Raw genomic sequence first — 25,036 nt, forward strand, 5'->3', positions numbered from 1 at the left:
TGAGCAGTCTTTCAGTTGTTTATGAGTTTTACAATTTGAAATTCTCTGGAGTAGAATTAGCTAGAAGCAATTTTATGAATATCTTGATGTCATCTGAGAGTCTGAGACTTTTCAAAAAGGTTCTGTTCAGACAAAGAAATTGAAAGAGTTGGAGGATTGTGGCATCTCAAGTATTCAAAGATAGAACGTGTTAATCGATCATTCAAGCCGAACCTCCTCCCAAGATTTCACCAAATCCACCGGCTTCGACCAGTTGAGGGTATCTCTATCATACGTACGATTGTCTGTAATTCCTTTAACCCCGTGACTGGAATACTTCGTATGGTTATTATGACTGAGCCACCCAAACCCTACTCGTTCCCACGAATCGCCTATCTTCCTACAGACAATTATAATATAGCCGGTAAGGTATGGCCCGTGGTCTGGAGGTCCTGACCTAAAACAATACCTTTATATAACGGTTTAATCTCCATGTCAGAGGCATGTCTCACCTCCCATTTTGTTGGATGAGTACGTCTCGAAGGGTATCTCGCTATCGAAGCAAGTATTTGGCATCGTCGAATACAACAAATCGCAAAGAGGACATGAACTGATTTCCCATCTATCGACGGGACTAAGCCTGTGTTCACGCTGGCCCTTCCTTCTTCTGTGTTGTCTCGAAAGTATAGTATCAAGGTCAATCATTGAGCAGCGTTTGCACAAGTTGCTGTTGGGTTCCCCATCACCTGAGGTCCCTGCCAATGGAGATAGATGCGACAAGATGGGAAGAATTATCGGGAAAATCTCGTCATCCTTAGCACCGGTCTCGTGTGTAGGTTGATTTCCTTCGACTGTTGACTTCTGTCGACTCAAAGTTTGTTGATGCACAATTTCAGTTTCTACTTCATCAATGTTTCTTTTCGTCCCCGCAGCCGCAACACAGTCTGTTTCCATGATGACTTTCTGATGGTTTAGATTCGTAACAAACAGAGTTATTTGATTGCTAAGAAAAACAGATTGTCCTTTGTCGGAAAGACTCAAGATGTATCATACAAGTAGTGTGGGCTGGTATGATATTTGCTGCGCATAAATTGATGGGGTTGAGCACGCAACAGGCTGGTCACACGTGACTTTGTAACTCGAAGTTGATTTTCCATGAAGAGCTCAAGAGCCTGAGACTCTATCACCATATCTTCAGGAGAAATCATTCACATCAAGAGCTAATATCGTTACACAAAAATCAAAAGAAAGACGAAAAATGAAAGTAGCGAATTATGTATATTATTATATCCATCCCAGCCCCCAAAATATATCCAAAACAAGAGTTACAAGACTACCCAAACTCCATAGAGCCTCAAGCACTAGCTTACCTATCGACTAGGCAGTCAAAAGAACTTCAGCCTCTAATTTACCCACCTAGCTCTACTCAAAATCAACAACCCTCTCAAAAAGCACCTCAACATCACTCACCTTCTCCCTGCCCGCCTTTCCCCTCCCCCTCCGTCCAAAAGCCCCCAATCCCCTCCTCTTCCCCTCCCTTCCATCCTTCCCTCCGTCCTTACCCACACCTCCAACCCCAAACTCCTGCCACACCATCTCCTCCTCCCCCACCCGCCTCACCTCACACGTATCACAGCGTTCCGAGCCACGCGACGTGACACGACTAGTCTGATTTTGACATGGGGTAGGGGCGCGTTTGCCACCGCTGCAGACGTCAGGGCAGTGGGTTATAAAGATAGGCTTTTTATCGGAGATGTGGCCGCAGGCGTGGAGTTCGTAGGTGGAGAGACACATTTTTGTGTAGGATGGTTAGTAGGGTGGTGTGTTTGGGGGCTTACCTATGAGGAGACGAAAACGTACTGTTAGTCAATCGTATGCTGGAGTACGTTCGATGTGGTAAAGAACGCGTTGACTGGATGTGAGAGGGATATTCTGGGTGATGGTGATATAATCTACAATGTCTTTGTTTTGCAAATACTGACGTTGTTCAGGCTTCGCTACAAAGCTATTGTTGAGTACAACCTTTGCCATAATTACTGAAACAAAGAGCCAATTCTTTGTTACTAACGATCCCTTGAGCTCTGGAGTAGACATCGACATCGCCTGGCGCAAGAAGTGGTCGTGGATGAATAATATACTTTGAATTTCCACATTCTAGTAATACATGGGCATATCCAAATACCAACGCCCAAAACCTAATCCTGAAAGCGCCTCGCATCGTGTCTCGTAGATTGACCTAATTTTACATATCGTCTAGTAAATATGATTGTTGTCCAACGCCTGTCGCCGATACCAATGTTATCACAAATAAGCGTTGCATACCGCAACAGCTGTGAGTAGCAGTGCGCTACAGCTGGTGAAAACCATGTCTCGGTGCTGGGTGCCTAATTCAAATTAGCGCAAGATCACTTTGAAAAACCCTTGTTTTCTTACCTTCTCGTGTAGTGCTCAGAACCAGGACCACGAACACATTCAATGGTACCCGAATCAAACCGTACACATTCGCCCTCACACTATCGTCGATGACCTTGCCTTTCTGATACGCCATCAACGGGAAATAAACTCCACAGCAAACCTCGAACAAGCAGAAACACCAAAATGTGATGTGTTCATCTCGAACAAGGACTGGAACGACGAACGAGGCAGATGCAACGGAAAGCATCGTGATCAGTATCTGCGAGGGGGTGATGTGAGAGTGTCGGGTCACGACATAGTTGTACAGCAGGGATCCGAGCATCATGCTGCACATGAGAATCGCAAAGATCAAGCCAAAAGGCAGGTCTAAATTTTGTTAGCTGTGCATTCGGCGTTTATAATCAATTCAATGAGTAGAAGGTATTCTTACCAGATTCAAGACCCGCAAGTTTGTGTGATAATTTCAAGGCGGGAAATTTGAAGAAAATGAAAATGTACATCGAGCCTTCGAAAAAGCAGGATGTTACGCCCAGAGCCAAAAGTCGTTTATCTATCAAAATTAGCAAATCGTACACGATCTGTAATTACGAGTCATACCATCCAAGAATAACCGCAGTGTGCTCTTTTTCGGCGTTGCCAGATTTTCAACATCCAAAGCGCCATGATTTGACGATACCTCGCCATAGTTTTCTCCCTATTCACAATTAGAACAATCAATCACTCTATAAATTGCAAAACTCACCCAGTTCTTCCAAATAGCCGCAGCCGCAACAAACAAACAAATAATCGCAGTCATAAAAGGCGCCTTTTCCGTCCCCGTCAAATCCGTAACCCACTCCGCAATAACGCCCGCCAAAATGGCAACTACACTATTCAAAGTCGTCATCGTGCTGAAAATCCCACTCAAAGTGCTATCCGGCGCATCGGGAAACATGACATTATATTCGGTGACCATCCAACTCTCGAAAACCGAGTACATAAGCGTCGTGCTGATGCCACCCAGGGCTCGTCCCGCGAAGAGAATTATAATGTCGTTTGATTGGAGGGTGAGGCAGGAGAGAGAGTAGGTGAGACAGAAACAGAGGCATGCTAGGCGTCGACCGTATTTATCTGCGAGTTTTCCGGTGAAGGAGGCGGAGATGGCGGCGGCGAGGAAACCGGTCATGAAGAGGGCGGCGACTACTTCTTCTGCTAGACCTTTTTCGTCTGGAATGTGTTAGCTAGATTCTGAGTTTATAGATGAAGCTGCTGGTAATTATAGCTAGGAAAGTGGATAATTACCTTTGTACAGAGGATAGATATACGGTCCCTACGTCCCACCGTCAGCCCACTTCTACCATCCACAACCATCACATACCTGTAACCAATCCGCCCCATTAACCAGCAAATAAATCGGTAGAAACCGCCATTTAAACCTCTTCAAAGCCTCCTTATCATTACTCTCGACCTGTTTCCTCGGATTATTCTCCTTCTCCAACAACGGCACCTCCCCTCCCTGTCTGTATTCCCGATACGCCAGGACGGCATTGAGCAGCACAAAGGCCGCGAAGTTGGACTGATAGAAGTTCATTATCATTGCCTACAAGATCATCGACGTGTTGAATGCGAGACCGAAAGCAAAAGAGTGTTGAGACGAAAAGCGAACGACGACAGATTTCACCAAGGGAGTAGAAACATTGGAAGGATTATTGCAGAGGCAACAGGTAGACAACAGGAGGGCTGATGTTGTCAGCGCCGGGGAAGGTGCGTCGATAGCCAGCTTCAGCCCACCTTTCATCCCTGCGCGAGACCTGACGTTGGCGTTTCGTGTTATCAAACCAGGCCCAGGCTGAGGATCCGTCTGTGCAAGCGTGGCCCGCACCGCGGGGAGAGGGAAGGGGTCCAAATCGGGTTCAAAGCTGGGGTTGTGCTGTGCTAGCGGGAGACCACGTTGTCTTTCATCTAGGCGTGACTGGCTAACCGCATATAATAGAAGTTGGAGATCGATTCTAAGGTATGAAAATCTGTTTGTATTACAATCCTAGACGCTAGAGCGAATTGAAACGACTTAATCATCGCTTATCGTTTACTGGTAAAACAAGAGTCGCCAGAATTATGGAGTGAACCATGATATAAAACGTGACCTTCTTGGCTTTCACTGCCTAAGGGGTCTTTGCTTCTGTCGTGATGTGGAGATATGATGGGACATATTCCGTTGCCTTGCTGAGCCGCGTAGGTGAGAAAAGAAAGGAAGAACTTCGTATTCCCCCGGAATCGACCCAGATACGTCGATTGCTTTTATTGCACATGCATTATCGTCACACGAGTGCGACTCGAGAAGTTGTGTTGCAGTGCGCCATCATGTCGGGACGGTCGAATTACACCGCATGTAAAGCTCGTCCCCACGACAAATTTATTACGTGTAACACGAGTTGTGCCGCCGCTAGTTGGAGCAAATAATCGCCTTACCTCCTGCCTAATATTCTTCAAACATTTTCATTATTATTGGGATGGAGGCGTTCTGTAATCTAAAGCAAACACGATCGGATGAGGGGTAATCGCGTCGATGATTCGTACAATCATTCCTTGATCAGAAGAAAACGGCCATGTCATGCATACGGCCTGACCAAGGAGAACACTTCAAATAACGCCTCGTCTGATCTTGGCCGCCCTTTGACCAAACCATCAAGCGAGCCCAGTAAAAGGGGGTTAAGCTGTCGAACATTCAGGTATCATTCTGACCAATCACCAGCCAATCTCTATACTAAAGTGTCTATAGAAAATATTTCAGCACCTCAAGAACGATCAGGTCTTGGATCTCTTCGATCAGGGCTTGGATCTCGTCGATCGCGACTTGTCTCTCGTATTAAGGCTTCAGCATCTAAAAGATCCTGGTCCTCATTGTCCTCCTCATCACTACTTCCTGCGGAATCACCTTCCTCAACAGAAGAGTCGCCATCCCTTCTTCTATTGCCAGTACTGTCTGTCTCGCCCTTTCCAGGCTTCCTTCTCTTCTCGAAATCCTGCGTGTGAGCATCAGCTAGGACTTTAGTAAAGGTCCGCACCGGTGTCGGCCGTCTTCGTAGAGAACCACCATCCATAGGTTGAGCTTCGAGGGCAGTTCCGGTGTGGCTTCTGTTTCGAGATAATGTTGGCGTAATATGTACGTGGTTCTCTTCTGTAGCGCTCTCAGCGGTCTGAGGGCGATCCTCCTCATCTGAACTCGTGTGAATAGAGTAAGGTAATGGCACGTCTCGAGATGCCTTGAATCGCGCAACATTCGAACAATGTTCATTCTCTACTCGAAAGAGAGTCCATATTCCACGACGAGTTACCTCGGAGAAGGCAACAAGGAATGAGGCCGTGGCGCTATGTTGTACTTGGTGGGTATACAGTGCATAGAATATCCAGTTGAATCGTAAGATGGGATCGATGATCATTGCGCCGTAGTACCACCACGTGGATTTGAAACCACGAACATCACGGAGAAGTCGCTTTGATGAATTGGGTTGCAAAAGTGACCAATCCATCAAAATATCCCAAATGGCTAAAACGACAATAAGCAAATAATCAGACATAAGAGTCTCCCCACTTACAGGAATAAATTGAACTGATGACGGCAAATGTCGCAAATAACGCTAGTTTGCTGTTGGTCTGATCTATCCGATACATACTCAGTGTAACATAGTACAAAATCGTCATACCATACTTGCCACAGTTGACAAGATGTGGGAAGAAATTGCGAGTATCGTAATAACGCCTCAAACATTGTAACGTCCGCCAAATGGCAGGTAGTGCAGTGAAAAATCCCAGAAGTCTGGAATGTGTAGAGTTGCATTGCGATGGGTTTTTCCAATAATTTGCGTACAAGCAGAAAAAAAGCTCTATGTTCTACCAAAAATCAATTTTTGAATCAAAGAGGGATCGCACCACGTACAGCTGTAAAGTATGTCAGAGAGCAAAACATGTCTCCAAGAAAGAAATCGCGAAATTCAACGGGGTATAATCCAGCCAAAAGTAAACGCCACTGTAGCATTGTTAGCGCGAACCTTGCAGACGGATTCGGTGGGCTTACATTCGAATATACGAACCATTTCCTGCTCCGATGATATAAAATCGGGCCAGGAAAGAATATAATAACAATCGTAGCAAATATCAGTATCACTGGAAAGTAAATGTACATGTCTGCGGCTCCGTATCGAGTAAAGTTTACCCAGACAAACAGACCTAAAATCAGCAAGAGAAATGAAGGGAACTCGGATAGCTGACGCCAGTCTAAGTTATGTCGAGGATCAAATTCGAACACGAAAACGTAGTTGATCTTGTGTCTAGTCCATACACTACAGCATAAGCAAAACCAGCAAAATAGATAGAGTGCCAGGAAGTATCCCGCATATATCTGAAGTAGATAGCTTGTCTGCGCAACGACGGTAGGATCAGGATGCAACAATAGATCGCGACCGTAGATAATGCCTTGAATGGAGAACACAGCACCCGTACCTATCAGAACACCATTTTGAAAGGCACTCGCGGATTGATCGCCGCCTTTTCCAGACGAGCTTCTCAGCTTTCCGACTGCCACTTTGTGGTTTCCACGCTCGAAGTATCGAGCATACAGGTCTTCCACAGCATGTAAATGGGCGTCAAGAACATCACTTTGAACGAACCAAGCTTTGCTAACCTTTTCGGTCATGTAACGCAGTGGTGGATGTGCATCGATGGCTTTGTCGTATTTCTTGTTGATTTTGCGAAAAGCTGTTCTATTAAGAAGGGCGTATGACTTGAGGAGTTCCATGCTTCGGTAGAATTCTTGCAATGCTAGCTTGAGCTTTCTTTTCGCCGTTCGATAAGGAACTTCATCCGCATGGTGTAAACGTCGAACAAAATCTTTACCGCCTTCGTCGTGGTTATTAGGGTTATTGTTTGGTAGGAGATGAGGTGAGTTACGCATTTTCTGTAAGGCTTTGGAGTTGGATCCGATGTGTGGGCCGAAAGCTTTCACTTTGGCGCCTCCGATGACCCTCTCCAATGGGTCAAGCCAGGAAGTGAGTGCATCTCGTGAGGTTGGTCTTGAAATCTCGCCAGTCTGATTACCATTGCCATCCAAACCGATTCCATTTGGATGGCCATTTTTGTATTGAAGCTTGGCTTGCTGCGCGGCAGCGACCTCCTCTATCCTTCTATTTCTCATCTCGTGCAATTGCTCACGGAGAATCTCCAGACGACGTCCTGCCTCATCTTCCTTTGATTTGTAAAATTCCTCAATTTTGACCAACTCTTTGTCCATGAACTTGAAGAAGTCTTTCTGCTTGGTTCTCACTTGATCAAAAGCAACCATGTCTGTATCCACGCGGTGATGCTCGGCTGTAGTCAAAGGTGTGCTCGAGGTGAACATACGACGGATCGTTGAACGAGGTGTACGTTGCTGGGCAATTCTTCCTCGTAGGGAATTGAACCCAGATTTCGGCGGAGGAGTGGTTGGCCCAACCTCGTATGCGTTTGGCAGGTTGACTGATGACGTCCGTAAGGGGGCAGGTCTATCGCTTCGAGGTCTATTGTTTAATGGTGTACCAAATTGTGGTGAGGGACGACGAGCAAGATCGGGGGTAATTGCAGGCTCTGGAAGTTCGAATGGATGAGGCTTTCTGGCTGGAGGTGTTGGAACAAAACTACCATAATTTCCCGCCGTGGCTGCTTCAGATGGTGTAGGTGATTTCCTTCCTCTTGAAATATCCATAGGCGGAGTTTTCTGATTTTCTGCAGAAGGTGTTACTACAGGAAGATTCGAATCTGCCTTTGGTGGTGGGTTCGCTCTCGCAGGTTCTGTCGCGGGATGGCTATTGCTGTCTTGGCCCAGTGTAGATGGGGGTCGTACGCGTGGAGTAAAGGCAGTCGCGCCGTATAAACTTCGACTTGCTTGGAGCGCAGGTGTAGGAGGATGTCGAGGTGTTGCGGCCATTCGAGCGGCTGCTCTTGCGACTGCTTTGACATGTTTCTTCCCAGCCTTGTAGTCCAGATACTTCACCCGCCATTCTGTGGGAGATGTTAGCAAGGCACACATCGTAGGTATAAGATTGCTTGCCTGGAACCAGCTCCTGCTCTAGCTCTTTTGCAAACTTCATGCTGGGAGGTATTAAAGGTGGGAGCTGAGCGATTGTTGTCTAGAAAATACGTAGAAAGTAGAATCGATTCTACGCTACAAAATTTTCTTATTCATATTTGGTGTAGAATTGGAGCGGTGAAGACTGCGAAATCAATTCTCTATTGATTCACAGATGAGGTAATAAACGTTATACGTGTCGTCCTCGTGGGAACAGAATTGGGTTTGGATTCGAAGATCTGGGGGTGTTTCTGCAACTCTCGGCGGTTAATTTTGGTCAGTTCGTGAGCCAATGTTTCCCAAGACTCATTTACGTCACAGTGTGGCGGTGCAGCGTATGTGGTGTGGCACCAGGATGGCCAAATAAATATTTCGTACCATTTTAATTCCACCTTTCGATAACTTTTAAATTTCTTATCGGATTTTGACAAATCAATCAGAGGTTACGCATTGAGAGCTTGTTTCTATCTCTACACTGCATTTTTACTACGCTACAGATCTTATTCTTTGACTGATAGACACTAACAATCAGGATTCTCGTTACACCATAATACAGCCACGCAGGATGCCGTGAGATTAGGGATAGATAAGCGGCTATGCCAATCCTCTAGTCTTATTTACTCGAAACGCGCTGCCACCTGGGCAGATATCGATAATTCGGTAGATTACACGATGCTGTTAGTCAAAATCTGCTCAACAAAGCAGTCAATCCCATATTTTCGTGACGGAGGTTTGGTGCCAAGTTAGTAAATTTCTGGTCCAAGACTACAAATTAACTTATATAGCTCGATCAATCATTTAAGCTGTAAGGATGCTAGCTGCTATTCTGATGGGAAAGACAATTCAGGTCGAGCAAGTAGCAAGGCGGGAAGGTTCCATTGAAATGCCTCTCCTTTCAAACCCACTTTCGTCTTAGTCTCGTAAGTGACACAAACCATCACTAGACGAATTTTCAACTTGTGACCCAGAGCCTAGAAATCTCGACCGACGGCTCTAACCTTCACCCTCCCATGCAGTAGCATCCATGACCAGAGACCAAGTATCAATCCAACATTAAAGAAATCAAAGACCAATGCTCCACCAAAAATGATGGCATAGAATTTCCAGGCTTCTGCTTCTGAAAAATGCTTCACAGTCATCACAACAGCCCAAGGAAGCATCCACAAGAAATTCGAACCCAAGGCCTGATACAGATACCAGCGAGGGACCGTGGCCAGCAGGATACCGGAGAATTGAGTGCTCACCGCGTAGAAGATATAGCACCAGTCGATATTCTAATCAACATTAGTCTCGACATACAAACTCGACTTGTTCCAACTTACCCGCCACATCTTGGCTGCCACTGCAGCTACTTCATCTGAATTTGACAAATAGTATGAAAAGCGTTTCATTCCCCAAGTCGATAGGAATATACAAATGGGAACCTCGATCGCGAGAGCAATGGAAGCAGAAATGTATGCTGGTCGAACGATGGCTGTTCGAAGATTAGCAATAGTTTTGAAAGCTGCTTCTAGCCACAAACCTTTCAACTCTCTTCTACTTGCAGTTGGTCTAATATTATTAGAACCGACACGGTTGTGCCAAATACCCCACTGATGTCCGACAAATGCCAACGAAGACGCTTGCAATGCGTTGACTGGCACCATGATCAATCCCCATCGGACAGTGTTGAATACACCCCATGCTGTTGCGTAAGTACTTCCAAGTCCTATAATGGTACTAACAACCCAAAGGTAGATTGCGTTTCGTATTAAAGATTCCGTGAACGTATACTTTGCTGGTATAGCTAAGATTTTCAGTGCTTTCATTTGCACTGACAACTTATTAGCAAAGCTCAAGGGTGAAATGCCTCCTCCCAACTTCCTGGTCAGGTAAACGAAGTACACAACTCCTGCGAGCGCGGATGTCATGTCGCAGGCAAGCCTGATGCCTGCTTGTGTCAATACAGTTGGATTGTAAGAGCCCACATGAAACTTCGATATGATTAGAAGATCGAGGACGATATTAAGTACGAAGCCAACAGAGCTGATTATCAGTGGGACATCCGGTTGATCCAATGCTCTCGTGCAAGATGCTACAGCGACCTGTGTTGCCGACGATAATGCCACAGGGGCTGACAATCTGACGTAGCTCAAAGAAGCAGATCGAACTTCTTCTGGAACGAATGATGCAGCAAATCGTTCCGCAGCGCCAACGAATACGATCGTCATGATTAAGCCCATAAGCGTTTGGAACATGAGCATTGTGTAAGATAGCGAGATCCGGGAAGACATTGAACGCGTCGCGGTATCACCAATGATAAGCCAAGCTGTTCTTGGTAGGCCTTCGTTGAGAACTTCGGCAACCGTTGACATGTATGTGTATACATCTGTTGTTGCGACGAGGCTTGAGTCGATATTAGCCACCCATAGCTTGCTCAAAGTCGAGTACAGTGCTGGTAACAAAAAGGCAAGAAAGTTGAATGCGAGCGATCCTGAATATCTGATCTCGAGTTAGCGCGTGCTCAAACATTCAAAGTATCCTCACGTTCTACGACTGGCCGCCACGCGATGTCTAATCGATGCATGTTGTGGTGCATTGTCAATGTCAACATCGAGGTTGCTCTCCACAGCCTGGCTGCTTGCCGCTGGCTTATATTGATCGGGATTGTCTTCCTGCATTCTCATGTACGAGTAGGGTGATCTGCCTCTCCAAAACATCTTGGAAGACTGGAATGGCTCTGCTCTTATGTTTGTTGATCGGGTGGCAAACGACGATGTGACCCCGAGCGATGCGACTTTTGCGCCTAGACATATGCATCATACCGCTTGTGCTTCGATGGTTGCATGTTACTGACAAAATGATTTGTTAAGGATTGAATGGTTTCGAGGAGGTGTTGTGGTTCTGAGGTTGACCAATGAGGAAGCTTTGTCTTCCAACTGCGAATGTCCCGCTGAGCCATTTGGGGTGCGCCACTTCGTTCCCTTTGAGACAATTGCATACCATCAGTAAGTCGCCTAGATTTTTGTTTTCTTTTTCTTGTGTTACAGAACAACGGCCAACTTATGTCAATTCTCATTTTGACACAATAAATTTTTTTAGCATTTTTTGTCAAGCTCTCCGTCTTGATGCACGGGGGTCACGGTAAAATAAAATAAAGATAGGTCGATGAGATGGGTGGAAGCTCGCCGATCACATGCGCTTATATTCAATGGGTGTTCTTGATAACGTTATTACTTTGCTTTTCACTGATAGGGCTACTCAATGACCAATACCAGTAATGTGACTGAATTGCTAGTCATTTCGCAGGACATTTCATAAAGGTTTTCTCAATCAAGAGAATTTCCAATTCCGTTGATCATAATCATAATCAAGTCCATCCCAACTTCAGCAAGTATTCGCCATTGATTATGATGATCAAGTGAACCCGGGACTATTAGGGGGCCTGTTCACTGTTTTGACTCTGAACAGCTGGACTTCGTATGTATTTATTGACATAGATCGACCTTTCTTTCTACTAAACTTTTACTTTCCACCAGTAGCTCATACTTAAAATTGCCTCACAACTTGACATCACTTCCACTACACAACAACAAATATGGGGAACAACTGTAGCAAGGCAAAGCTTCCAAGATCTATCGAGGCCGATTTTTCGAAAGGCCGCAAGCTCAGGTGGCATGCCTACAATTCACTGACATTTTCTAATGCATTCGAAGTCCAAGCCAAAACTCCATTACTTTCTCGGATGCAAGAATTTCCAAAACTTCTGCCAACGCTGAACCTGACCGAATCGACGAATCATGATCCGGCGAACCGACAAAAGATATTGGAGGAATGGGCAATTCTCTTTAATAAAGTCTTCTTTGGGGGCAATGTTCGGACCGGTCCTGTACAATATACCCTATCACCTCCCGAAGCTGGAGTGAGCGACGCAATTTGCTGGTTCAACAACGAGACCAAGAAAATTCATCTAAATCTCGAAAACCGTAACGTCAAAGATGGTGAGTCCGAATCGGAATACACCTGCTCCCTAATAAGCGCCCTTCTTCATGAAATGCTGCATGCATTTATCGATTTCTACTCCGATAAAAAAGACTTACCGGCCGCCAAAGGAGGAGAAGGCGAAAATGGACATGGTCCTGTCTGGGCCGATTGCATGATAATCTTACAGGACTGGCTTCAACCCGCCATTGAATGGGATCCCTACTGCCAGATTGCATGTGGAGTTAGTGGTAGCATGGAAGCTGAAGGCTGGGAAGCGACAAATGAGCAGCTAGCACGATGGGGAGTCTTGCAGATTTACCTAGATGGTGAGTTTTGCTTGGTCGATCGTAGATATTGTGGCTGCTGCCATCATACACATCTTTTTGACCAACAAGTCAAGCAACCGGAGTCAGCCACCTGAAACTGCCAAAATTCTTTGGCAGCCTCTCTCCGATCATGCTCCCGGCACAGTCGAGATTCTCACGCACTAGAGACGATTCAGTAACTCCACCATATGCAATAAAATTCACATAAACAAATTTATAACCCTCGTTCCTCATAACGTGCCATAACAAAATAAGTTACACTCAAACTCGAAGTCAATGTTTCTCATGTCATTGTCTTGTATTTCTGTCTTAGTTTTAATCGGGAATATGTTAAGCTTCACCACTCAAAATGTGTTTGTATCTCTGATAGCTAGATGTATCATGTGCGCCATATTTACATCCTCTGACCACTCGTAGCTTACTTGGCTTTCGATTTTCTTCTCTCCTCCATTTCCTGAACAATATCATCCTTCAGTCGTTGCATCGCAGTGCTTGAGAAGTCAACAATCTTCCCCTCTTTGCGCTCCGGTGTCCAACCAGCATAAGGATCATCATCGCGTGTCAACCCTAGGCATTCTAGGAATCTTTGACGAAGGTGAGCCGGTACGTTGGTTCCATTTACCAATCTTCGTTGTTGAGATTCATACATGAGTTCCATCGCTTTTAATAGCGCAATTTGTGAAGAAGTTCGTGGGGCAAGTTCTTTCATATTTGCTTTCAACATCAGGTAGAATGACGCATGTCGATCTCTTCCCAGGTATGTGTCTTGCAGACTGAGTTCGTAAGATGGCGGATAAAATCCTGCAGACTCCCAATCAATGATCCCAGCTAACTTGTACTTTTTCTTGCCGCCTGGCAAGTCCCACTTCTTAAGAATCAAGTTTCGAGGTGTTAGGTCATTATGGCAAAAGACAGCCTCTCTGAGCCATTGATCCATGTCGGACTTGCGGACAATCAAAGATCCAAGCTCGTCGAAATTAGATTGAATCTTGACATCTTGCGAGTTGGGAAGAGTCTCCATGGTGCAGAATGTTTTTTTGAGCTTCAAGTTCTCCATGATCGAGGTCAACAGAGCAGGACCTTCATTCAAAACCCCGGTATGAAGACCCCCAAAAACATCGCCTCGCGCGAGACCTTTCCATATTTCTTCTTCCTCTCCACCCCCAAGTGAATTCAATAGTATAGCTTTGATAGGTCCGTCATTTAACTGTAACGCATTTAATCTGATGAGTGCATCGGTAAGGTCATTTATAATCAAGTTCCGTTCAATGTCGTCTAAATCATGCCATACATCTGCTAATGTAGGTCCGTCTACAAGTTCAGACACTGAAAAGTTGAACAACTTTTTTTGCTCGTTAGTTGCCTTGCCGATTTGGAGGGTTTGTGGTACGAGATGTGGAATGATGATTCTAGCAATCTGTTGCATAGCTGCAGTTGTTGCAAAGGTTGTCAGATTTTTGTTCTCAGCTTCGATTCGAACTACACATGAAGGGTGCACGCTCTCATCTTTAGAGAATTCAGCTTTGAAAACACATTTGTCCCAAGTTTGAACAAACATCGAGATGTTTTTTGGTTGACTGTCCTTGAAGATTTGTTGGAGCAGGCAGGGGTCGGGAGTAACGTTGCGATCTGCCATTTCGACGATGTTAATTTGACTTTTGGTGTAGTGTCGAGGAGAAAGATGAAGTAGGATGGGCAATTTGCAAATTATACCTTTCCTCGTAAGACTCATAAACCGATAACAAGCCACATTCACCGCGCGGAAGTCACACACCGAGGAGGACAATATGACTAACCGCTTGAAGAACCAACGCATTAATTCACAACTTTCCACATCAGCAAACTCTGATGTAGCTTTAATTCATATCTTCACGGTCATCAATCTTAGCAAGTCTTGGTCATCTTTGCCGGCCGTTGCTGTCGACATGAGCTGCAACGATGGTGAAATGTGTCATTGAATATCATCTTTCAAATATGTGTCCTGCTTTGTCTACAAGTTCAGCCCATACAGACTTCGCTTAATTATTCTTCCTGTAACATTGGGTTCTCGCATAAGACATTGAGGTATGATTCTGACGAGCTGGCTCTAAGTTTTTACGTTTGAATAGTGGTTATATCTAGCAGTTTTAGAATAAAGACTCAAGAGTAGCGCAAATAGGTCGTATTTTAGTTGGGATTAGAACGATAATATAGAAAAGACGATAATTATGATTGCACTTCACAACTACACCCAAGAATTTAAGAAAAGGTCCAGGCGCTGTTCATGTAATGCACGCGCTGATTATGTAAGTGGGTAAGTATGTTATTCCTTGTATCATTCCACTAGTCATCTCTTGTAATGTCCCACTTGATATTTCCATGACTCCCAAGATTATTTCTCTCTCTTAATGTGATTCTCGCCTATCCAAAAAATAGACAGTCAAGTTCAGTCATTTTCGACACATCCAGGTCCAGTCTCAACGGAATTAACATACCAACGAACCTAGTCGCTATCCTCACAAGTGCAAACGTTGGACGCTCCAGTAAAGTTCTTTCCGCAAGAGCCACATTGGTATCCGTCAACCATTGCAGGAAGATTGGCGGTTGTGCAGATTGCTGGCATAACTTGCGCTTGGATTTGCATGGCGACACGGTGAAAGTAGTAAGTAGATGCTTTGAAGATGTTTTTGTGGCTGATTTGTGGATTGTGGAGGTTGCGGAAGTTGTCTGATGTGTAGAAGTTGATGGTGTTGTGGAAAAGTCGAGGAGAGAGGGAAACCCAAGGTCAATAAATATTCGAATTCAAGCCACTATAGTGATTAAGACGATGTAGGGCTCTTGATCATTAACAAGTCAAAAATGAACTCTCAATGTGGGTCCTCTCGATAGTCGTTATTCACGATTAGTGTGGGAAATCAAAACATTGCATGTATATATTTTAAGGGAGTTTTACTGGATCTAATCTGCCTATAATTAGGAAAGAGTTATTATACTACGCCTTGAACAACCGGAAAACTAGCTTTAGACCTCTCTCGTTCTTCTCCTTTTAAGCCTTTGCGAAACTACTCATTGACATTTTAGATTATTCTTGGGCTCACCATTGAGATATGCAGGTAGCTTTCTCAATGGAGGCCGAGGGTATATTTAAGATAGTAGAACCACTAGAATTTTAAACTGGGACGATATCGAATGTAAATCCCAAATCAATCACGAACTCAACCGTAATATCTCTGTCGCCTCATAAAAAGCTGTCACCGTTAATGATAATTAGACAATAAGTAAATAGTCGATCCGTCTACGCTTGGAAGCAATCAAATCCATAACTAGCTGCCATGAAGGAGTAAAACAGGGGCTATGATTTCTGGCCAATCACTCCCTGAGTAATTATGCCTGGAATATATGCGAGAATATTCAGACTTTGTGTGCAGGAGACGTTGCTAAGTTCATTTGTATCGATGATCGCCTCAGGTTTTCACCCACTATATCTGGAACGCCACGTTGATAGGGATAATTATCTGGTTGTTTAAGAAAATTTGATTCGACGATGGTTTCAATGAAGGCTGCAATTATTTTTTGAAGAAGAATAATAATATGGCCGTAACAGGATCCAGATTCAAGCAAGCACATTGCACCTGAAGATATAGGGAGTTGCCGAAACTATCTCGGTTTTATATTATGAATATAGTAGTCCCTGTAACATCCAGATCATCTCTTATATTCATATCCAATCATGCTCCAAAACTTCATCAGGATGTGCTATCTAGATGCCACGCTGTTCAAGTACTGAACCCTAAAACATGTTCTAGTAAGTAGACAATCTTAAGGGTCGGAAGTGATTACAAACCCATGGATCTAGAGGCTATCTTCGCAAGTGCAGTGGTCGCATTTGCAGTCATCACCACAAGAGCCACAATCGTCGACCATATCGTATCCATTGCAGGTGCAGGTGTCGGATCCACAAGCACCACAGTTGTTGGCCATATCATAACCCTTGCAAGTGCAATCCTCAGAGCCACATGCACCACGGTTGTTCGCCATGTCGTATCCGCCGCAAGTACAGACGTCGGAACCGCAAGCACCGCATCTGCTACTGTTGACAGTTGGGAGAGCCATGAGTTGGTTCTGCATGTTGATTGAGTGAAAGTAAGGGTAGGTTGTGGAGAAGATGGTTGTTTCTGGTTGATGTTGTGAAGGTAAGTGTAGTAGCTGGTTGAGCTGTGGATAGAAAAGATAATGATGGAGGGGATCTTGCGGCAAATAAATACCCAAGAATTGGACTTTCTCAGTGATTAAGATGATCAAGATTGCGTATTCATCAACTAGCTCTAGATGTTATCAACCAATCACCACTATCAAGCACTACTTTTCTGAGACATGTCTTCTCAAGGTCTCGCGTTTTCAAGTTGTTATTCATATTTGAGCTCTACAAGTTACGATCAACCTGTATGGAGCACCTCAACCTGAGCAAGCGCCCATTTTGGTGAATGACTGCGTTGTTCTTCAATCAAATAAGTCACTCTTGATATCCTTCACATCTCAAAAATTGATGAAGCTACGAAGCTGCGGTTTTCTTCAGCGTCGTCAATTGAAGTCAGTTTCGTGGGGAATATGCTTCTAGTGAGCAGTGAAATTCGGACTTACATATACATCGCCGAACATTATATCAGCGACTTATGTAACCAAATACTGGGGAAGCTCTTCTCTGCCCGGCTTTGTGCTAATTCCGACCTTTGAGCTCGCTTAAAAGCTGGGGTCATTGACTTTCAAAAAAGCCCCCTTTACGTCGTTGAAAGACACAATGAGTTGTAAGTTTACAGGCACATCTTCATTTCCTCCTCGAATTAAATCAGATTAAAGGGCTTCAACTCATATCCCGTGTCGCAATCTGTCAGTCAAATTAGCGCGCATCCGTGCGAGAAAATACGTTCCCGATACTAACGCCGAAACAATCAGTTTGCTTCCTAAGCGAGTTCCATTCGCCAAGTATAGAACTAACTCCCCTTGACCATAACGGAGAAACTGTTACGTGTTTTGATTGGTCAATTCATTTTGAATATACTGAAAAGATGTTGTTTTCCAAGACAAGACAGGTTCGGATCGGTGTTTTAATCATACCGGATTATAAACCATTCAAATTTTTGTTGTTGTGCACTATTGAATTTCCAGACGAGCGTGAAAAAATGGTATATAAATACATTGGCGACTAACTGGTATTTTCAATTACTGATCACCACAATCATCTTACAAATCTTCCTTTTCAAGCATTATCTAGCTCGAAATTCGGCATCGTGTCCGTATTTGGAAACCTCACTATGCCATCATTCATTGAAGTCCAATACTTTAGTGCGCCATCCAGCACCACCAACTCAAACGAACAAGAGAGTGCTTCTATCATTCACCAAGCTACGAAGGCAGTCCAAGATGTGAAAGGTGATTTTAAGTTCAGCCTTGGCACACATGTCAAGGAGAATGATGTGATTCAGTTCACAGCTGAATGGACTGACGGCAGAAGCTACGCCGATGTCCAAAACTCATCGGAATATAAAGCCGTCACCGAAAAGTTGCAAAGTACTCTTGGAACTCCCAAGTCCATCTTTCACGTCGAGCTGAGCCGACGAGCATTCGGACCCGGCGGACCACTCACAGGAGCAGTCGTTGAATACGTCCAAGCCTACTACCCAGTCTCGCAAGCGACACCAGAATTTCAAAAAGATCTAGGGGTTGATTTCTTGAGGTTCGAAAAGATCTTTCAAAGAGATGGACCAAACGGCCCGGATTTGGCTTATGGTTGGGTTGTCGAAGAGCAGGAACATGAAAGTGTTCAGGGTGAAAAGACCAAATGTTGGTTTATCGCCAGGCGTTGGGAGAGCATGGCCGATTTTGAACGAGCTATGCAGACTCAGGCGTTTAAAGATGCATTTCCTATTCTCATGGCGTGGCAGGCTAATTTCAAGATGGTATGTTTCTGCTTCGTCGCTTTAGAATGTTACAGGGACTAATATTTGATAGTGGCACGTTGAACAGAGGTCATAGATTCCGCATCTTGGCGCGAACAGTCTTTCAGCTCAGATTGATATAAGGGTCGCACGCTGGGAGGTAGTCATTCAATAGTCCACGGTCTCTATGAGAGATGTGATTTTATTTGTGCGGTAGTTGTGGAATGAGGTTATGTTTAGGTGTATGTAGTTTGTGAATGTCCAAGAATACGTAGCCAATGTTTTTAAAATGATAAAATAAAATAGTTACACTAGTGTTTTTCCTCGTAGTCGCAATAGTTTCTTTTAGAACTTAAATTGAAACAAGTATTGGTCCTGAAAATGAATTTCTTTGGCAGACATCACATAACCCTTGCAGGTATTCAATCCTGAGCTCGATTAGCGATTAGGGCTGATAATATGAGAATAACGTATGGGGTCTCGGAAAGGCTCTAGTTTTAAGTGGTTCGGTGATTTACGACCTCTTTCAGCCACATGGTTCCATGATTTCTTAACCGTTGGCATTAATCTAGATATGGGATCTGATCCGTGAGTGTTGATCCATATCTAAAACGAAATAACTAGAGTACCACATAAGCATAGGATTAGTTACCAAGGGTTCAAGTACTTACAATCTCGACTTATTTTTCTCTTCTGAAGATTCAAGCGATATTCTTCTACATTATCTATCGGTTTCTGGATTAATTTCTCACAAGATATCAAGTTTTGTCGTTGAGTTGCAGTTAGGTGCCTTGTCCGCGGCACGGGTTCCACGACTTATCTCTCATTGCTAACCGCCAAGCAGAAAGCGGAATTTCCATATACAATTCTAATACTTCCCGAAGTATATCCCTATTATTATCATTCAACATCTTCAAAAGCAAAAATCATGACATCGCCGGCACTAGCAATCGGCAAAACCCCAGCCAATCTTATCAGCGACGACCGTCCCACCTTCCTCATCCTCCACCCGCTTCGCCGATCAACGTAGCACGGCCAACCAGCATGCTCGAACGGTCAAGCTTTACTGAGAACGGACAAGCAACGCCACGGAAGCAGCCCTATCTGCTGCCAGAAAGCCAGTGACCTCAAGCTAGGTCGACGACGCCCAAATTCCGCGGCCGTTGAGATGCATGGTGGAAAATGGGGGAGGTGTTATCGAAAAGGTTATTTTGAGGTTGATAAGTGGCGATACATCTGTATACATTTCTCTACTTTGATTTCAGAGTACAATTGGGATTTGTTCCTTATAGTCGGACTGAAGGACGCAAATCCACTCTTAACCACCTGTTTACTCCGCAAACGGTCATAACCCACTCTCCAGAACACCACGACGAACATGAGCGAGAAAATCGTCGAGAACTCCTCAGGAGATCTCGAAAAAGTCGCTGATTTATCACCCAAAGCTACAATTGACAATGGGGAATCTAAAGATATTAGAATCATTCATGCGGATCCGAATGATGGAGATATTGCCTTGAACGCATTTGCTGGCCATGAGGGCGTGATTGTCTTGACGCCAGAGGCCGAGAAGAAGCTTTTGAGGAAGATTGATTGGAACTTGATGCCCGTAAGTAATATAGCAGCCATACTGGACTGCGACTAATCATAAACTCAGATGCTTTGCGTCGTTTATGGCCTAAATTATCTGGATAAAACCACGCTCTCTTACGCCAGTGTGATGGGTCTTCAAAAAGCAATCCATCTTAAGGGCGACAATTACCAATGGCTCGGATCAATGTTCTACATCGGTTACTTGGTCTGGGAGTATCCGACAAATCGACTTCTCCAGCGACTTCCTCTCGCGAAATGGTCAGCTTTCAACATTATCATGTGGGGTGGTACGCTCTGCTGCATGGCAGCCGTAAGTAATTTTGCTGGAGCCGTAGCTGTGAGATTCTTCCTAGGAGTGTTTGAAGCTGCAGTGACTCCTGGATTTGCCCTATTCACATCGCAATGGTATACTCGACAAGAACAAGGCACGAGAGTCGGGATTTGGTTCTCGTTTAACGGCTTTGCCCAGATTTTCGGTGGACTTGTCGCTTACGGTATTTCCATTGGGGTTCAAAGACATGGTGCAGCCATAGCTTCGTGGCAGATTGTCTTTTTGACGATTGGTCTGATTACCGTGGCAGTAGGATGCATCTTCCTCTATTTCATGCCAGATAATCAACTCAATGCGAGATTCTTGACGCCCGAAGAGCGACTCATGGCTGTTGAGCGGATACGAAAGAATCAGCAAGGTGTGGGAAATAAGCACTTCAAGATGTACCAGTTGAAAGAAGCTTTGGCTGATCCAATGACTTGGGCATTTGTCTTTTTCGCACTTGTCGCCGATATCCCGAATGGTGAGTAATCCGTGATTTAATGCATCCGTAAAAGACAGCTAACGTGGTGTAGGTGGAATATCCAATTTCTTTTCCCAGCTTATAGTCTCGTTCGGATACACAGCTGACGAATCACTGCTCTACGGCACTCCAGGCGGTGCAGTGGAAGTTGTCGCTCTGATTTTCTGTGGCTGGGCTGGAGATCGGTACGGCTGCAGAATCCTAATGGGAATGTCAGGAATGGTAGTCTCGATCATCGGGATGCTTTTGATCGTCTGTCTGCCACTATCAAAATCCAGTGGTCGGCTAGCGGGATACTATCTCACGCAAGCATCGCCGACCGGATTCGTCGCCTTGTTATCGTTGATAGCTTCAAATGTTGCCGGATATACAAAAAAGACAACTGTCGGTGCTCTGTACCTCATCGCTTACTGCGTTGGTAATATCATTGGACCGCAAACATTCAGGCCAAAGGATAAGCCTCGATACGTACCAGCGGAGATTACTATCATCGTCTGCTATGCGCTCTGTGTCCTCGATTTGGGTGTCATCTTTTGGTACTATCGCAAGATGAACAAGAAGAATGAAGCGGTGAGAGCCAATCCAGGATACAAGAAGCTGGATAAGCAGGAGTTTTTGGATTTGACGGATAAGGAGAACCCAGAATTTGTGTACACTGTGTAGATTTGGTTAGTATTTGGCCATGAAGCATACCATGTATTAGAATCAAAAGACGAATCTATAGCAATCATCTCCCGTCATGTTATAGAACGCGTGAGCACAGTTGATATACTCGAGATTACTTACGCCACTGGCACCCATCCGTGTAACTAGTACCCAAGGCGAGCGATCCGCTGTCTTCCATCCGAAGCAGTTAGAAAACAACTCCCAAGAGAGAATATCCGCTTGAATGAGCTGCGGTAGCTACGCTGTGAAAAGAAAATAGAAACTCGCATCGTGGGTTGATGCTTGGGCACGTGAGCTCGTATTAAGACTTGGCCGATCCAAAAATAGCACAAAACGTGACTGCTGCCTAACAACCCCGACACGTGATAGGCAGCCGTCTCCATTTCAACATCATCTTCCCTGAATACCAGAAAGTTGCCTGAGCTAATTGCTGATCCCGTGAGTTCGTGGTACATTCGTGTTTCCATCCGTTCGTGGCATGAACGTACGCGTTCCGTATATAAACCGTCGTGCCTTAGTGAGAAGTTCAAATTGGCTCAACCACTTTATCTCGAAGACTATACACAAGAACAATTGAAAGACTCGACAAAATGACCTCTCTCATAACCTTCCCACAATTCAACCTCTTTCCAACAGAAATCCACTCCCTTATACTCGCTCAATGTCTCTACAACGACGAGATATGTCTCCGTCTCACCTCAAAATATCTCTACACACTTCCTCCAACAAAACGTTTGTACGAAGTAAGCATACCAAGATTGTCCAATCTACCACTCGTGTCTTTAGATAACCAAGATGGTATCAATCGATGCGAGCATGAATTTTCACCGGAACATAGATGGGAATGCCATGCATTGCGGAAGTTAGACTGGGATCGCCAGAAAGCAATGGCAGCTGGAACCAATCCAGATGATGTGAAGATGATGGCAGTTTGCCCGGAAGAAGAACGACATAATCTTTACTCATGGGAAATTCGCATGGCGAGGAACAAATTTCGACCAGGCGCTCGAGGCTGTCAAACTCGTGAATCTGGCTGGGTGCACTGTATTTGTTTCGACATTCCGCTTTACAAACGACTTATTACTTGGATCAAGAACACCAAGGGCGGGAAGAACTTGACGTTTTGTAGTTCTTGCCAGAAATTTACAACTCGAAGGAAAGCGACGCAGTATCGGTGTCGTAAATGTCGGCCGAGGCACACAAGACGACGAACAGCAGGTTTGACATTGAGAACGCACAGATGGGGAGCGTGGAGACGTTCCAATTGGGGACCTCGTGATTGGAAAGATGGGTTCAATAATGGTGCTATGGATCGGATGGAGAAGAGATTGAGAGGTGGATTGGAGCAGAGAAAAGGTGGAAGCAGGTACGAGATGAGGAAAATTGCTGGGAAAGAAGTCAATACTGGTAATATGAGAGGAGGGCATTCGGCGGAGTACTGCTAGCATATGAATTCAACTGTTGCACGTATTGGCTATTTTCCAGTCTATTCGACATTGAATACCATGTTACTGAGCCTGAAATATTGTAAACACGATCGCGAACTCGCAATAATCTACGGCAGCGAATACCCGCCATCAACGATCAAGTCAGCACCCGTGGTATAGCTCGCAGCATCGGATGCTAAATAGAGAAATGCCCCTTTGAGCTCGTGGCACTCGCCCTCTCTACCCATAGGAGTCTTCTTGCGCCAGACATCCTTCGTTTCACTAGGCGCAAAGGACGAGATCTCTGTCGCTATGTACCCGGGCGATACAGTGTTCACCCTGGCAAATCCGACAAATTCAACCGCAAGCGACTTGCCTTGGACGACGTTAGTATCGTCTTACATGAAAAAGACTTGAATAACATACAAAGATGAATTACTCCAGCCTTGGCCGCATTATAGGCAGCTTGTTGTTGAGGGACATTGACAATCGATCCACTCATACTAGCTGTCGCGACAAAACTTCCTTGGCGGAATGCTGGTTCGAGCTTCTTGCCATCAATAGTGGTTTGCTCTAGCTTTTGTCGTCGCCAGTGTAGACCTGCCGCTCGAGCACAATAAAAGACACTATCCACATCAGTGGTCATGACTTTTTGATAATGCTCCAGTTGGGCGTCTAGCATGGAACCCTGTGTCCAAGGGATTCCTGAATTTGCCACAAAGACATCTAGACGTCCGTTGAACTCGCGGACAATCTCCTGGATACTAGCAGCTACCGCATCGTACGAGGTCACATCCACTTGGTATGCCTTGCCTGTTGTGGCGGGTTAGCTCTGTCAAGACGCAAGATTTTGCCTGTCGTGTGAACACACATTTGACGCCATATTCCTTTTCAATAGTTGTAGCTTCCTCAATTGCCTTCTTATTGCTGTTGTACCATATAGCAACATTCGCCCCGGCTTCAGCCTGGAATAATGATGAGTTTCAGGCATGGGATCAGAAAGTTGAGAGAAAAATACCAGCGCTTCAGCAACAGCCAACCCAATTCCTGCTCCAGCACCAGATACGAGAGCAGTTCGGCCTTGAAGAGAGAAAAGAGGTAAAACGCGTTTGGTTGCTGGAGCGGAAGTGTTTTCGAGGGTAAAGTCACCTCCGTCCATGGTTGACCTAGCCATGATACCTCTAAGATTATGGCTAACTATGAGGTTGCTAGCGGTTAGGTATAGAGATGCAAAGGAAAGATGCAGTCAAGATATGATAAGAATCTGTTTCTTGGAATCGAGAATCGGCGCAAGTTGAGCAATGGAAGGTCTTGAAGTTACAATCCAAAAATTGCAGAAATCATCTACCAACACCTTCATAAGTGGGACCTGTAGCCATTCCAAGCTTTTAGGCAATAGAACTCGAGGATAAAATACTCGTCAGTCCCACAGTGAATGGAAAAGTGGGAGGATTAGATAAAATGGGGTTCTTCGACTGTTATCGGTCCAACAGCGGGACAACGCAGGTTGGAAGAGTGCCAATGGAGCACCGCAAAGTGTGTGCCATGATACACTGCAGGTTTGTGGGTAGAACCATGTTCAATGGACGCATTTGTAGGGGTAAATTCAGTAGCCATGTGGATGAACGCGTGTGCTGTTCAAACTTGTGAGACAAAAGAATTGCTTCAAAAGGCGCCGCAGGTAAATTGCAGAAGCATTACGGGGATAGAATAGTAGAAGATGGACGAGTGAAAATGTTTCTAGGCCAGATTGTCTTGATACAATTCCCATCAAAGGAGTTGGTGTCGTGAAGAGCAGGGTCGAAGCTGGAGAGGCTAGCTGTATGAGGTTAGAGCGAGTGTTTTCGGAGATACCACAACAGGATTAGTCTCGGATCAC

The 25,036-nt window shown here is 44.9% G+C and overlaps 10 protein-coding genes across 10 annotated transcripts; 4 read left to right on the forward strand and 6 right to left on the reverse strand.

Moving 5' to 3' along the window:
- Window positions 1-2,280: 2,280 nt before the first annotated feature.
- Window positions 2,281-3,964, reverse strand: GLAREA_06514 (MFS general substrate transporter; the record flags this gene model as incomplete). The annotated part of the gene is made up of 7 exons (XM_008081927.1): window positions 2,281-2,363; window positions 2,413-2,760; window positions 2,825-2,944; window positions 2,992-3,088; window positions 3,137-3,600; window positions 3,676-3,703; window positions 3,752-3,964. 7 exons carry the CDS (start codon window positions 3,962-3,964, stop codon window positions 2,281-2,283), a joined length of 1,353 nt encoding a protein of 450 aa, XP_008080118.1.
- Window positions 3,965-5,168: 1,204 nt separating this feature from the next.
- GLAREA_06515 (uncharacterized protein) lies at window positions 5,169-8,434 on the reverse strand (the record flags this gene model as incomplete). Its single annotated transcript, XM_008081928.1, has 4 exons — window positions 5,169-5,920; window positions 5,970-6,264; window positions 6,311-6,400; window positions 6,449-8,434. 4 exons carry the CDS (start codon window positions 8,432-8,434, stop codon window positions 5,169-5,171), a joined length of 3,123 nt encoding a protein of 1,040 aa, XP_008080119.1.
- A 1,010-nt stretch (window positions 8,435-9,444) lies between these two features.
- Window positions 9,445-11,172, reverse strand: GLAREA_06516 (uncharacterized protein; the record flags this gene model as incomplete). The annotated part of the gene is made up of 4 exons (XM_008081929.1): window positions 9,445-9,747; window positions 9,796-9,947; window positions 9,996-10,954; window positions 11,000-11,172. 4 exons carry the CDS (start codon window positions 11,170-11,172, stop codon window positions 9,445-9,447), a joined length of 1,587 nt encoding a protein of 528 aa, XP_008080120.1.
- An 878-nt stretch (window positions 11,173-12,050) lies between these two features.
- GLAREA_06517 (uncharacterized protein) lies at window positions 12,051-12,857 on the forward strand (the record flags this gene model as incomplete). Its single annotated transcript, XM_008081930.1, has 1 exon — window positions 12,051-12,857. The coding sequence occupies one exon, from the start codon at window positions 12,051-12,053 to the stop codon at window positions 12,855-12,857; it is 807 nt and encodes a 268-aa protein (XP_008080121.1).
- Window positions 12,858-13,180: 323 nt separating this feature from the next.
- Window positions 13,181-14,398, reverse strand: GLAREA_06518 (Protein kinase-like (PK-like); the record flags this gene model as incomplete). Its single annotated transcript, XM_008081931.1, has 1 exon — window positions 13,181-14,398. The coding sequence occupies one exon, from the start codon at window positions 14,396-14,398 to the stop codon at window positions 13,181-13,183; it is 1,218 nt and encodes a 405-aa protein (XP_008080122.1).
- Window positions 14,399-16,593: 2,195 nt separating this feature from the next.
- GLAREA_06519 (uncharacterized protein) lies at window positions 16,594-16,869 on the reverse strand (the record flags this gene model as incomplete). Its single annotated transcript, XM_008081932.1, has 1 exon — window positions 16,594-16,869. The coding sequence occupies one exon, from the start codon at window positions 16,867-16,869 to the stop codon at window positions 16,594-16,596; it is 276 nt and encodes a 91-aa protein (XP_008080123.1).
- Window positions 16,870-18,053: 1,184 nt separating this feature from the next.
- GLAREA_06520 (uncharacterized protein) lies at window positions 18,054-18,774 on the forward strand (the record flags this gene model as incomplete). The annotated part of the gene is made up of 2 exons (XM_008081933.1): window positions 18,054-18,698; window positions 18,751-18,774. The coding sequence occupies 2 exons, from the start codon at window positions 18,054-18,056 to the stop codon at window positions 18,772-18,774; spliced, it is 669 nt and encodes a 222-aa protein (XP_008080124.1).
- Window positions 18,775-20,055: 1,281 nt separating this feature from the next.
- Window positions 20,056-21,727, forward strand: GLAREA_06521 (MFS general substrate transporter; the record flags this gene model as incomplete). The annotated part of the gene is made up of 3 exons (XM_008081934.1): window positions 20,056-20,286; window positions 20,335-21,064; window positions 21,117-21,727. The coding sequence occupies 3 exons, from the start codon at window positions 20,056-20,058 to the stop codon at window positions 21,725-21,727; spliced, it is 1,572 nt and encodes a 523-aa protein (XP_008080125.1).
- A 593-nt stretch (window positions 21,728-22,320) lies between these two features.
- On the forward strand, window positions 22,321-23,175 carry GLAREA_06522 (uncharacterized protein; the record flags this gene model as incomplete). Its single annotated transcript, XM_008081935.1, has 1 exon — window positions 22,321-23,175. The coding sequence occupies one exon, from the start codon at window positions 22,321-22,323 to the stop codon at window positions 23,173-23,175; it is 855 nt and encodes a 284-aa protein (XP_008080126.1).
- A 110-nt stretch (window positions 23,176-23,285) lies between these two features.
- Window positions 23,286-24,316, reverse strand: GLAREA_06523 (NAD(P)-binding Rossmann-fold containing protein; the record flags this gene model as incomplete). Its single annotated transcript, XM_008081936.1, has 4 exons — window positions 23,286-23,533; window positions 23,584-23,970; window positions 24,029-24,122; window positions 24,176-24,316. 4 exons carry the CDS (start codon window positions 24,314-24,316, stop codon window positions 23,286-23,288), a joined length of 870 nt encoding a protein of 289 aa, XP_008080127.1.
- Between the last annotated feature and the right edge of the window lie 720 nt (window positions 24,317-25,036).

The sequence above is a fragment of the Glarea lozoyensis genome (assembly GCF_000409485.1).
Source record: "Glarea lozoyensis ATCC 20868 chromosome Unknown GLAREA15, whole genome shotgun sequence".
In the NCBI taxonomy this organism is placed as follows: Eukaryota; Fungi; Ascomycota; class Leotiomycetes; order Helotiales; family Helotiaceae; genus Glarea; species Glarea lozoyensis.